The 13,131-nt window shown below is 37.8% G+C and overlaps 1 protein-coding gene across 1 annotated transcript in view; it reads left to right on the top strand.

Moving 5' to 3' along the window:
• The first annotated feature begins 978 nt into the window (after nucleotides 1-978).
• The window catches only part of LOC113119959 (NLR family CARD domain-containing protein 3-like), a 34,657-nt gene continuing 22,504 nt past the window's right edge, over nucleotides 979-13,131 (top strand). Inside the window, exons 1-5 of the mRNA XM_026289769.1 lie at nucleotides 979-1,326; nucleotides 4,116-4,260; nucleotides 7,376-7,510; nucleotides 9,232-9,369; nucleotides 10,110-12,002. Of these exons, the coding sequence (XP_026145554.1) occupies nucleotides 7,389-7,510; nucleotides 9,232-9,369; nucleotides 10,110-12,002 (2,153 nt within the window). The 5' untranslated portion in view covers nucleotides 979-1,326; nucleotides 4,116-4,260; nucleotides 7,376-7,388. The remainder of the gene's footprint in view (nucleotides 1,327-4,115; nucleotides 4,261-7,375; nucleotides 7,511-9,231; nucleotides 9,370-10,109; nucleotides 12,003-13,131) is intronic.

The following is a 13,131-nucleotide window of genomic DNA, read 5'->3' as shown; positions in this document are numbered from 1 at the left end:
GCTTGCGGAAGCATTGGAATGCAAGCTTGTATGTCTTTTAAATTCTCTGTGTGTATTTTCCTCTTAATTCTTTCTTCTTTTCATATGGACCATGAGTCTGAAATAAAGAGTAATAATAATGGGTTGTTCATCTGTTATACTAAAGATCAGGGGCAGGGAGGGTTACAGGCAAATTTTTTTCTTCTTCTTTGCATAATAATGAAGGCTTTGTAAAACTGCACAGTGTTTTTAGCTTTTTAATCAACATCCTACACCAACTACGCACACATTTCCTATCATGTATGTCTATAAAAGACCAATCGAACCAATCAGAGTAGATGTGGGGCGGGGACACACGTGCAGCCCCACCTCGTAGCGGGTGCTTCTCGATCGCTTTTTCCTTGACTGACTGTATTTATTACCGTAACGTCTAGTATTCGCGCGCACCACACAACAACGTGTCTCTAGAATGACTGTTTCTCAAAATGGAGTCTGGCCGCAGTGATCTATAACAGAGAACTGATCATTTTGAAGAGTTAAACTCCTTCTGTTCAGATCTCAGAGTTGACGGTAAGTTGAGTTGTCAGCTTCTAATATCATGTATTATTGTAGAATGTCGCTCTCGTGTTAAACTCTTCACACTTTAACGGAGATTTGAGGGAGTTGTTGTGACGCAGTTTAAAATGGTGGAGATGTAACCGAATCATCTTTCTGAAGTAAACACTGATCTGGAGATTTAGCACAAGAGAAAGCAATGAGAGGAAATGCGAAAAAGAAATCGGTCATCTAGAAGATTCAACGATTCAAGTTTTAATGTAAATATGGCGAATTAAAAGATAATAAACTTTAATAGGGTTCCAGCTCATATGCTATAGGTTAGTCTGTAATCAAATAAGTAATATCTAGATTAAGACTGGGCCATTCAGGGCTGAATGCTTCAGTGTTTTTAATTACTGTCCACGATAACAGCTTTTTTTTATTGTATTTATTTATGTATTTTATATATATATATAATAATCTAAGATGTTCTGCTTCGGTTTGGATCTGAAGTGGTTCAGTGTGGAGGAGCTGAGACAAAATAATGTGTTGGCTACTAATATAATAATAGAAAATACTGATTGTATAACAGCGCAGTACGGCGATATATAGTACTCAAAGATTGAAACGCACCATAAAACCAGGAAGAAGAAGATGATGATGATGATGATGAAGATGAGGCGGGGCTCCTTTGTGTATAACCGAAAGTAAACTGAACTCGAAAGTAAACTCGAGAGTGCAGTGATCTATAACGGAGAACTGATCATTATGAAGAGTTAAAATCCTTCTGTTCAGGTCTCAGAGTTGACGGTAAGTTGAGTTGTCAGCTTCTAATATCATGTATTATTGTAGAATGTCGCTCTCGTGTTAAACTCTTCACACTTTAACGGAGATTTGAGGGAGTTGTTGTGACGCAGTTTAAAATGATGGAGATGTAACCGAGCGCAGCGACGAGCTCATCTTTCTGCGCTAGACTTCATGTTCAGACTGTTTCTCAGTTCAGAGATCGTAAAGAACAGACTTGTGTTCTCGAGGAGAGGGGTATATTCTGGTTATATTCAGGCGATGGTAACTCTCAGAGCACAATGTTCTCTGTGTTTTCTCAGTATATCAGAGAAAGAATGAGGTTTGAGAAGTAGAAGGCAGGGAAACAGTTAAAACATTTCAGAGTTAAAGTTCATGTAAACAGATATTAATAGACAAGCTTCAGTCAAATATTTATGGTTTAGGACTATAACAAAAAACAATTATATCTGGAACATTAAACTATCCAATATGCGTCACTTCCGCGTATTCATTAAAGAGCACAATTGTTTTAGGGATTGCATGCATAATTATGTCCAATAACAATATAACACGATATAAGAAAAATGAGAGTTGGTTTAAATGTCCTTTGAAATAACGCTAACCACACACATCCATAAACACACATACAAAGAGAACAAGTAGATAGAATTGAAAAAGAAAGCAAAGCTACTGTAGTTTTTTTTTTTTTTTTTTTTTTTTTTTTTTTTGTAAAACAAGCAGTTAGAAAAAGAATGAAGAGTGCCAGAGGATCAAGTGTCTTTTTAAAAAAAATAAAAATAGATAAAATATAATTAGAGGAGAGAGTGCTATATAGATAGAAGATACATGTTTTTAGATGTTTCATGGAGATGCATGTTCATTACTGCATGTAAAATATATTTTGCTTTGTTACCTTTAAAATTGTTATATATTGCAATGTAATTAAAAAGGCAATGGGTGACATACTGTAATAATGTTTGTTGCTGTATTTTACCTGACAATTACTGTATCAGTTAAATATATTAAACACTTTCATTATACTGATTTTATAGAATAGAACAGCTTTATTAAACAGCTTTACTTGGAAATGTAAGATCTAGTGCACATTTAAACAAATATGCAAAGAACTACGAAGTTACATATTTACATTATTTTTACAGTTACACTGCAATCTGTACAAATAAAACAAATAAATGTATCCCTTAGCATCAGCTAATCTACTGCTTCATGCCGTTCTTCAGTTATCAATTACTGATGTAGTATCAGGGTTGAAGTTAAAATACGCTCAGTAGGTCTACTGTAAATCCATGGCTTTATCAGATCTGGACTGAATCGGCTCGAGGAGGATGAGCAGAATTCTGCCTCTTTCTTTTAGGTTGGAAAGGCAGCAAGTTAAACATTATATTCAGCAACTATAGCAAAATAACTAATGACTTTAAGATAATTGCAGACTTTTGTGCTTTAATGATTTATATTCTTCCAAATTCTGCCAGCATATTTTTTTTTTATTCTTAATTCTCACAAATTCTAAATGTTAAATTTACAGTTTAATGCTGATCAAAGAGCTGTACGTGCATTTATATAGCAATTACAACTGTACAATGAAATGAGATTAATGTTTAATACAACATTTTAACAAATAAATATGTAATGACAAAATGAAATGATAGGCGTACTTTATGATACTTGTGAAAGTAATATCTCTACTAGGTGTCTGTAAGTCACTGTGTTAATAAATAGGCCTAACTATTTTATTTATTCCATTCTATCTATCTATCTAATAGTACTTGAACATTTGAAGTCATTTGAATTTTTATACGGTCGTTTTTCAAACATTTATATTATTTGAAGTTTATTAATGTATGTTTGTATGTGTCTATTAATTCATTGATTGACAGAGAAACAGTCTCAAAGGAATGTTCGATCCCTTTTCCTTGACTGACTGTATTTATTACCGTAACGTCTAGTATTCGCGCGCACCACACAACAACGTGTCTCTGACTGTTTCTCAAAATGGAGTCTGACCGCAGTGATCTATAACGGAAAACTGATCATTCTGAAGAGTTAAACTCCTTCTGTTCAGGTCTCAGAGTTGACGGTAAGTTGAGTTGTCAGCTTCTAATATCATGTATTATTGTAGAATGTCGCTCTCGTGTTAAACTCTTCACACTTTAACGGAGATTTGAGGGAGTTGTTGTGACGCAGTTTAAAATGGTGGAGATGTAACAGAATCATCTTTCTGAAGTAAACACTGATCTGGAGATTTTGGACAAGAGAAAGCAATGAGAGGAAATGCGAAAAAGAAATCGGTCATCTAGAAGATTCAACGATTCAAGTTTTAATGTAAATATGGCGAATTAAAAGATAATTAATTTAATAGGGTTCCAGCTCATATGCTATAGGTTAGTCTGTAATCAAATAAGTGTTGGATTCGCTAAAAAAGGGGGGAAATTGATATTATTGTTCCTTATAAAAGTAAAAGGGACAACATTTTTATATAAAATTAAAAAGCAGCTAGAGACTAAAATGACTGTAAGAGGAAGGAAGAGGGAATAATGCCTAGATTAAGACTGGGGCAGGGCTGAATGCGTCAGTGTTTTTAATTATTGTACATGATAACAGCTTTTTTATTGTATTTATTTATTTATGTTTTTTTTTTTTTTTTGTGAGAAAGAAACAATTCAGCATGTAATATATGAATGTGTGAAATATAGCGATGATAGAAAGGAACTAATCGCATATCTAAATGAAAAAAGGTAAGAATAAGGACGTGAGATATTTATTGGGTTATGATTATTTCAATCTTCTCAAAGATTGAAACGCGCCATAAAACCAGGAAGTGGAAGAAGCAGAAGAAGATGAGGCGGGGCTCCTTTGTGTTGAAACCGAAAGTAAACAGGAGAGTAAACGCGTATTTTGAAGAGTTAAACTCCTTCTGTTCAGGTCTCAGAGTTGACGGTAAGTTGAGTTGTCAGCTTCTAATATCATGTATTATTGTAGAATGTCGCTCTCGTGTTAAACTCTTCACACTTTAACGGAGATTTGAGGGAGTTGTTGTGACGCAGTTTAAAATGGTGAAGATGTAACCGAGCGCAGTGACGAGCTCATCTTTCTGCGCTAGACTTTATGTTCAGACTGTTTCTCAGTTCAGAGATCGTGAAGAACGGACTTGTGTTCTCGAGGAGACAGATCTGGAAAGAAGAACTCGGAACATGCCGATCTCATAGATGTGACGATAAGGAACCAAAGTTATAGCGCCACGAACTGGCAGCAGGAAGTGTTTCATTTTCAAAATGCTTTTAATTCAGCATCTTATTTTTACTCGATTTGCTTCAAACTTAATCAACTTAATGTCAAAACAAAGCCGATGTAAGACTGCTGAGGGGATATTAATATCTATAATATTGTTATGACAATGTGTCAAACTTGAACATACACAACAAATAACACATAACATAAACTAATGTCATATTAAAACATTTATTTCAGATTATTATAGACAATATTCTTTCATGTTTTTTATATTAGTCTTTATATGTTACCATATGCCCAGCAAACACAGAACGTTCCCCTAATGTTAGTTGTTGGTTCCTGTTATATATTTGTTTGAGAACCAAGTACTAATGTTAGGAGAACGTTCTTTTTAGGTTATTATTTTTTGTAACTATAAAATAACTTTGCCAGAATGTTTAAGGTTTATTATTATCTTAAATGACCTAAAAATAACTCCTACAGAACGTTCCCTGGTGGTTATTCTCAAGTTATTTTTATAACCCTGTAAAACTATCTTTCCAGTGAAAAGGTTGCAGATGTTTCTGTGTAATTAACTACACATGGCCCTGAAATTCGTTTATGCAGCATTTGTTAAAATACAAAAATTAGATCAGCATGTTTTAAATTATAATATAAAGCCAGGTTTAAGCACAGAGTGAAAACAGAAATCATAAATTAATGAGTTTGTTTCATCTTCATTTACTGTGCGCTAGTGATCGGTCGTTCTTGAATGATTGGTTTATTTTGAATGAATCTTTAATGTGACTCGTGAAGAATCAGTCGAGTCACATTAAAGTGATTCGTGCAGTCAAACAGCATCATATAGGTTATGGACTGGAAGTAGTTCACCTGTTTCGAGTCTCAGGTTTTCGAGTCGTTTTGTTCATTTCAACAGAATATAATTAAACTCTTACCTGTTAATAGCCAAATTCACAAACACATCTACTTATGACACTATGTGAAATTGATTATATTTCGAATAAGAAAAGCAACTATAATGCAAGCAAGGCCAAATTATGACAAACAGAAATTATTCATTCACTGCTTCAGGCTTTGAGGTCTGTTAGTTTTTTTGTCACTATATATCCATATAAACTGAAGCTATGCAGAGACAGAAACATAATTGATTGAAGGTTGGAGTGGATTCATTCATCTCGTGAGAGACCCAAAGGCTATAATGCAGTCTGTACCGGAAACAGAATTGATTCGTTAAACTCTCGTTTAAAAGTCTTCGGTTTGAGTCGTTCGTTCTTCACGTGACCGCTCTTGGATCAGTATCTTACAACAAACACATTATATTAGTATATTATTAACTTTGTTGTTATTATGTGTAGGTATAATATTTGCTTTATCAGTGTACGTTTTTTTCTCTGTAATGCTGATAAAGTTCGAAGCAACCCCTTCACTCCACATTCAGTGTTAAAATAATAATCTTGACAGAAATTACAAATGTATAAATTGTAAGAAATGAAAAACTACAGTTTGAGATCAGAAATGCATCTCATTAATTACATTAATTAAACAATCACTAATTAACTAATTTCTGTGTTCAATAAGTGAAGTGAAGTGACATTCAGCCAAGTATGGTGACCCATACTCAGAATTTGTGCTCTGCATTTAACCCATCCGAAGTGTACGCACACACACACACACACACACACAGCAGTGGTCATCATTTATGCTGCGGCGCCTGGGGAGCAGTTGGGGGTTCTGTGACTTGCTCAGGGGCACCTCAGTCGTGATATTGCTGACCTGAGACTCGAACCCACAACCCTAGGGTTAGGAGTCATAACCTCTAACCACTAGGCCACAACTTACCCCTTAAATCATCATTATCAGCTCCACATTCTCTTAAATCTGATTGTGTGTGTGACGTTAAACTCTGTTTCACTGCAGTCTTTGGAATAATAATTAGAGTTGTTCCGATTCCGATACTAGTATCGGAAATATCGGAAAGCAGTATCGGAAAGCAAATTCTGGCATCGGCATCGGCGAGAACATGAACCCATATACCGATCCGATACCATTTTCTTAAACAAGACTTAGTTGTGACCGCTAGCTTTGCCTAACTGCTGCACGGTTCTTCTTCGCTGCTCAGAATGCATTGCAAAAACAGGAAGTTGTGCTGTGTTGCCACAAGCAACCCCTGTTTAGAGCAGCGAAGAAGAAATGAAAACACGTTAGCAGTATGTCCGCTGTTTAGCAGTATTTGAGACTGGACCAACCAGACAGTAAAACGGCGACTAGGTATGCCACAAGTACTGGCACTTCACTACCAAGTCGATGCTGAAAATGTTAATCAGAGAAGCCGTGTTTAGGGTTAGATATCTCAGGAATTAAGATTGCAGCATCATAATAACTGCTGGATTCATCGGAAGACTGATGAATATTATACACAAATAACGTTTTTCACTTTAAAAATAATCAAATGTGCTGAAAAACAAATTTATACATTGAAACTCGTGGAAGAAGAGCAACTATTACACGTTTGGCAAGTAATTGGTTGAATGTCTAAGATTTGAGGAGTTTTCAGCAGCGCTTCATCAGCTAAAGATCAATTATGAAAATTATCATCATCATCATCATGTGGTCATCAGATAGTTGATTTGTGACAGAGAAGCTGTGAGTGACGTTACAGCAGCAGAAACACATCAAGCTCTGAACAGATTCATGCTCTTCTCCTGCTCTTCTCCAGATTCTGTCATTGGTGATGATCTGCTGCATTAAACTGTCTTTCACTGCAATCTCTGGAATAATAATCACACTGTTGTGTGTTTGTCTCTTGTGTTTCTATAAGCAGGTCTGAAGTTATTATGGGGAACAGAGAGAGTCAGAGATCTTCATCTCCAGATCACAGCGGTGTGTCTCTGAAGAGTGACAGATCCATGGGTCATCCTCCTAAATTCAGTGTTGATCCAGTGACCTCTGACCCCAGGTGAGGATAAACCTGTAGTGCACACTTCACTGTTCACACACATCTAGAGTTTGCTGCAGATGAGAGTAAAATGCTCGCTCTGAGTCCTGACAGAGAGATGAGTTATGCTTTTATTCATGATTTCACCTCAAATCTGTGGACAAAAGTTCAGTGATGGAAAATGAATTTGATCTCAAAGTCCAGATAAAAGAAACTCACTGTCTAACGGTGTTAATATCGATAACGAAGACAACGACGAAAGGTATTCGTTAACAAACCTTTTTTCTTTGACTAAGATGAGATGTTGACGAGCTAATAATAATATCTGAAGACGAAATTTATGCTGCGTCTTCGTTAACTAGACGAGACTGGACTATAATGTTATCCCATGGCCCCTCACCTATCTAAGGCACTAGCTGCATGTCTCTGATTTCAGCCGTTTTCAGCAGCGCTTCAGCAGCTAAAGATCAGTCTTAAAGTGACATTCAGCCAAGTATGGTGACCCATACTCAGAATTTGTGCTCTGCATTTAACCCATCCGAAGTGTACGCACACACACACACACGCACACACACACACACACACACAGCAGTGGTCATCATTTATGCTGCGGCGCCTGGGGAGCAGTTGGGGGTTCTGTGACTTGCTCAGGGGCACCTCAGTCGTGATATTGCTGACCTGAGACTCGAACCCACAACCTTGACTCGAACCCACAACCCTAGGGTTAGGAGTCATAACCTCTAACCACTAGGCCACAACTTACCCCTTAAATCATCATTATCAGCTCCACATTCTCTTAAATCTGATTGTGTGTGTGGCGTTAAACTCTGTTTCACTGCAGTCTTTGGAATAATAATTAGAGTTGTTCCGATTCCGATACTAGTATCGGAAATATCGGAAAGCAGTATCGGAAAGCAAATTCTGGCATCGGCATCGGCGAGAACATGAACCCATATACCGATCCGATACCATTTTCTTAAACAAGACTTAGTTGTGACCGCTAGCTTTGCCTAACTGCTGCACGGTTCTTCTTCGCTGCTCAGAATGCATTGCAAAAACAGGAAGTTGTGCTGTGTTGCCACAAGCAACCCCTGTTTAGAGCAGCGAAGAAGAAATGAAAACACGTTAGCAGTATGTCCGCTGTTTAGCAGTATTTGAGACTGGACCAACCAGACAGTAAAACGGCGACTAGGTATGCCACAAGTACTGGCACTTCACTACCAAGTCGATGCTGAAAATGTTAATCAGAGAAGCCGTGTTTAGGGTTAGATATCTCAGGAATTAAGATTGCAGCATCATAATAACTGCTGGATTCATCGGAAGACTGATGAATATTATACACAAATAACGTTTTTCACTTTAAAAATAATCAAATGTGCTGAAAAACAAATTTATACATTGAAACTCGTGGAAGAAGAGCAACTATTACACGTTTGGCAAGTAATTGGTTGAATGTCTAAGATTTGAGGAGTTTTCAGCAGCGCTTCATCAGCTAAAGATCAATTATGAAAATTATCATCATCATCATCATGTGGTCATCAGATAGTTGATTTGTGACAGAGAAGCTGTGAGTGACGTTACAGCAGCAGAAACACATCAAGCTCTGAACAGATTCATGCTCTTCTCCTGCTCTTCTCCAGATTCTGTCATTGGTGATGATCTGCTGCATTAAACTGTCTTTCACTGCAATCTCTGGAATAATAATCACACTGTTGTGTGTTTGTCTCTTGTGTTTCTATAAGCAGGTCTGAAGTTATTATGGGGAACAGAGAGAGTCAGAGATCTTCATCTCCAGATCACAGCGGTGTGTCTCTGAAGAGTGACAGATCCATGGGTCATCCTCCTAAATTCAGTGCTGAACCAGTGACCTCTGACCCCAGGTGAGGATAAACCTGTAGTGCACACTTCACTGTTCACACACATCTAGAGTTTGCTGCAGATGAGAGTAAAATGCTCGCTCTGAGTCCTGACAGAGAGATGAGTTATGATTTTATTCCTGATTTCACCTCAAATCTGTGGACAAAAGTTCAGTGATGGAAAATGAGTTTGATCTCAAAGTCCAGATAAAAGAAACTCACTGTCAAACAGAGTCTCTGCTGTCAGCTTGAGGAGGAGCTTTTGGTTTCTTCATCATTTCTCAAATCTCTCAGTGAGTTTGTTCTTTCCTCGTCACCTTTAACTGCACGTGTGTCAGTATTTAATGCTCGCCTTCCGTCTTAAAAGGACAGCATTCCAAACTAAATACCTGTAATTCATTTTAACCAACAAAAGACGTTAAATAAATGTATACATGTTGAGTAAAACCTACAGTATCAGAAAAATTAGTTTAATTTGTATCTCTATTGTATTTGTCTTATTGTGCTTCTTTAAAATATAAATATATATATATATATTTATATATTTTTTTTTCACTACTGTTAAAGGGATAGTTCACTAAAAATTAAAATTGAATGTTGCCTTTTCCAGCTTTCTGTGAAGCTCCTTTGGAGCACTGTGCATTACATGATGAACGGATAAACCGAAATGCAAGACATTAATTATACAGAATAACATCTCTATTGATTTAGCTTTGAGTTTTTATATGAAGCTATTTGTAAAAACCTGTTCTCTGTTGTTCCAGCCGTGTGTATAGAGACGATCAGATACGAGCCCAGGATCCTCCTCAAGCAGTGAATGATGAACTACAGAGAGTCAAAGAGCAGCACAAAACCAGCATGAAGAACAAGTATGAGAGATTATTTGAGGGACTGAAACTCCAGGAGAATGAAAGCCTCCTGAACAGCATCTACACACAGCTCTACATCATAGAGGGAGAGAGAGAAGGAGTGAATGAAGAACATGAGGTTTTACAGATGGAGAAAACAGCCAGAACACAACACTCACAAGACACTCCAATCTACTGCAATGACATCTTTAAAGCCTCCGCTGAAGCAGGATGTGAGGAGAAAGAGCAGATCAAGACTGTTCTTACTAAAGGCATCGCTGGAATCGGAAAAACCGTCTCTGTGCAGAAGTTCATTCTGGACTGGGCCGAGGGAAAAGCTAATCAGGATGTAGATTTCATGTTTGTGCTTCCATTTCGAGAGCTGAACTTGATCCGAGATCATCAGTACAGTCTTCACAGACTTCTGCTGGACTTTCATCCTGAACTTCAAGATCTGGACTCACAGATTTATGAGGAGTGTAAAGTTGTGTTCATCTTTGATGGTCTGGATGAAAGCAGAATCACACTGATGTTTTCAGATGATCAGAAAGTTTGTGATGTGACTGAGACTTCATCAGTGGCTGTGTTGATGTCAAAGCTGATGAAAGGAGAGCTGCTTCCCTCTGCTCTCATCTGGATCACCTCCAGACCAGCAGCAGCCAATCAGATCCCCTCCGAATACATCCACCGTCTGACAGAGATTCAGGGATTCACTGAGCCTCAGAAGGAGGAATATTTCAGGAAGAGAATCAGTGATGAGCATCAAGCCAGCAGAATCATCTCACACATCAGAAGAGCAAGAAGCCTCCACATCATGTGCCACATCCCCGTCTTCTGCTGGATCTCATCCACTGTGCTTCAGAAGCTCCTGGAAGAAGATCTGAGTGCAGAAATCCCTCAAACTCTGACTGAAATGTACATCCACTTCCTGCTGATTCAGATCAACATGAGGAAGCAGAAGTATGAAGAGAGAGATCCAGAGAAACTCCTGCCGTCCGACAGAGAAGTGATTGTGAAACTTGCTGAAGTGGCTTTCAAACAGCTGATGAAGGGCAATGTGATGTTCTATGAGGAGGACCTGATTGAGAGCAGCATAGACGTCACTGACGCCTCGGTGTATTCTGGGATTTGCACTGAGATCTTTAAGCAGGAATCTGTGATTCATCAGAGGAAAGTCTACAGCTTCATTCATCTGAGCGTTCAGGAGTTTCTCGCTGCTTTCTATCTGTTTTACTGCTGTTTAACAAAGAACAAGAAAACACTGGATGAATTCAGATTTTCATCTTCACCGCATGAATTCAGTCCTTACGGATATTACTCTGACTCTGATGAAGACTCTCTGTATGATCTACTAACATCAGCAGTAGATAAAGCTCTCAAGAGTGAGAATGGACGTCTGGATCTGTTCCTGCGGTTCCTGCTGGGCGTCTCACTGGAGTCCAATCAGAGACTCTTACAGGATCTACTGACACACACAGAGAACAGCTCAGAGACCATCAGCAGAACCACACAGTATATTAAAGAGAGGATCACAGATGATCCTAATCCTCTCTCAGCTGATCAGTCGATCAATCTGTTCCTCTGTCTGCTGGAAGTGAAAGATCAGACTCTGTTCAGAGAGATTCAGGAGTTTGTGAAATCAGACAAACACTCAGAGGAGAAACTCTCTGCTGCTCACTGCTCAACAATCTCCTACATGCTTCAGATGTCAGAGGAGACACTGGATGAACTGAACCTCATGAAATACAACACATCAGCTGAGGGGAGAAGAAGACTGATACCAGCTGTGATCAACTGCAGAAAAGCTCTGTGAGTGTTTCATCATCAACTAAAGGATCATATTTAATAATGAATCTGACTCCTTTAAAATAAATGTTCCTGAATGAGAGATTTTCTCCTGAATAACAGGCCAGGATCTTAAAGGAGTCCCAACATGTGTTTTTAATCCAGTAGATATTAGAGTAAAAGGTAAAAACAACCCCGTCACATGAGAAACTGGTTCATTAAATCAGCAGCAGCTGCAGCAAAGAGACGCTCCACACATTGATCAGTAAAGCTGACATTCACACATTTCACTCTCAATCAAGACACAATCATGATATCAACTACTGCTAATATTAATAACTATAATAACATTTAATCTGCAGTAATTATTGATCATAAATGCTGAATGTTGCAGCTGTTTGACTGCTGTTACAGTGAACTATTACAGTGAAGACAGAGCTTGACGTCTGCTTACTCTTTACTGTACAGCACTAGACACTATTTTACATTATTATACATTTAAAGAGCTCTGCATTATGACATAAAATAAATCAAACCATAGAAAAGGTGGATGAGTGTGAATGGTAATATTATGAGTGATATAGGTCTAGTTTTCTAACACATATTTACTCTGTCAGCATTGTGACCACATTAATGTCACAAATAAAATATTAAAACGTACATTTCAGCAGCTCACACACGGACATGAATTATTCACACAAAACAAGCTAAGAGTTTGTCATTTAATGAGATCTGTGTTAAATATCCATTTACATGTCAGTCTTTTGTGAAAATGACTTTTACAAACTCAGATGTGACACATTTCTGTGAAGGACTACAGAACAAGCTCTGATTCACAACATTAGTGTCCAAACACAGAAATAAAAGAGGGTCTATATATCAGATCAGGATCTGAAGACTATAATAAACACAAATCCAGCTCTAGAGCATCAGATCTCACAGTCAGCTCAAAACAATGATGTGCAGGACACCACTGATGATCTTTATGATTGTGAAGGAGAGGAATGAAGAGCTTCTCTCTCGTGAACACGCTGCTGGAGAAGATTCTTCTGTGTGTTTCAGGAAAAGTTCATCAGTAGTTTAGTGCTCGAGCGCTGCTCAACAATGTCAGAGACACGGCTTCAGATCCACAACAAACCTGCTCCTTCTTCTC

The sequence above is a fragment of the Carassius auratus genome, chromosome 1 (genome assembly GCF_003368295.1).
Source record: "Carassius auratus strain Wakin chromosome 1, ASM336829v1, whole genome shotgun sequence".
In the NCBI taxonomy this organism is placed as follows: Eukaryota; Metazoa; Chordata; class Actinopteri; order Cypriniformes; family Cyprinidae; genus Carassius; species Carassius auratus.
This window is presented reverse-complemented; position numbering and strand designations above follow the sequence as displayed.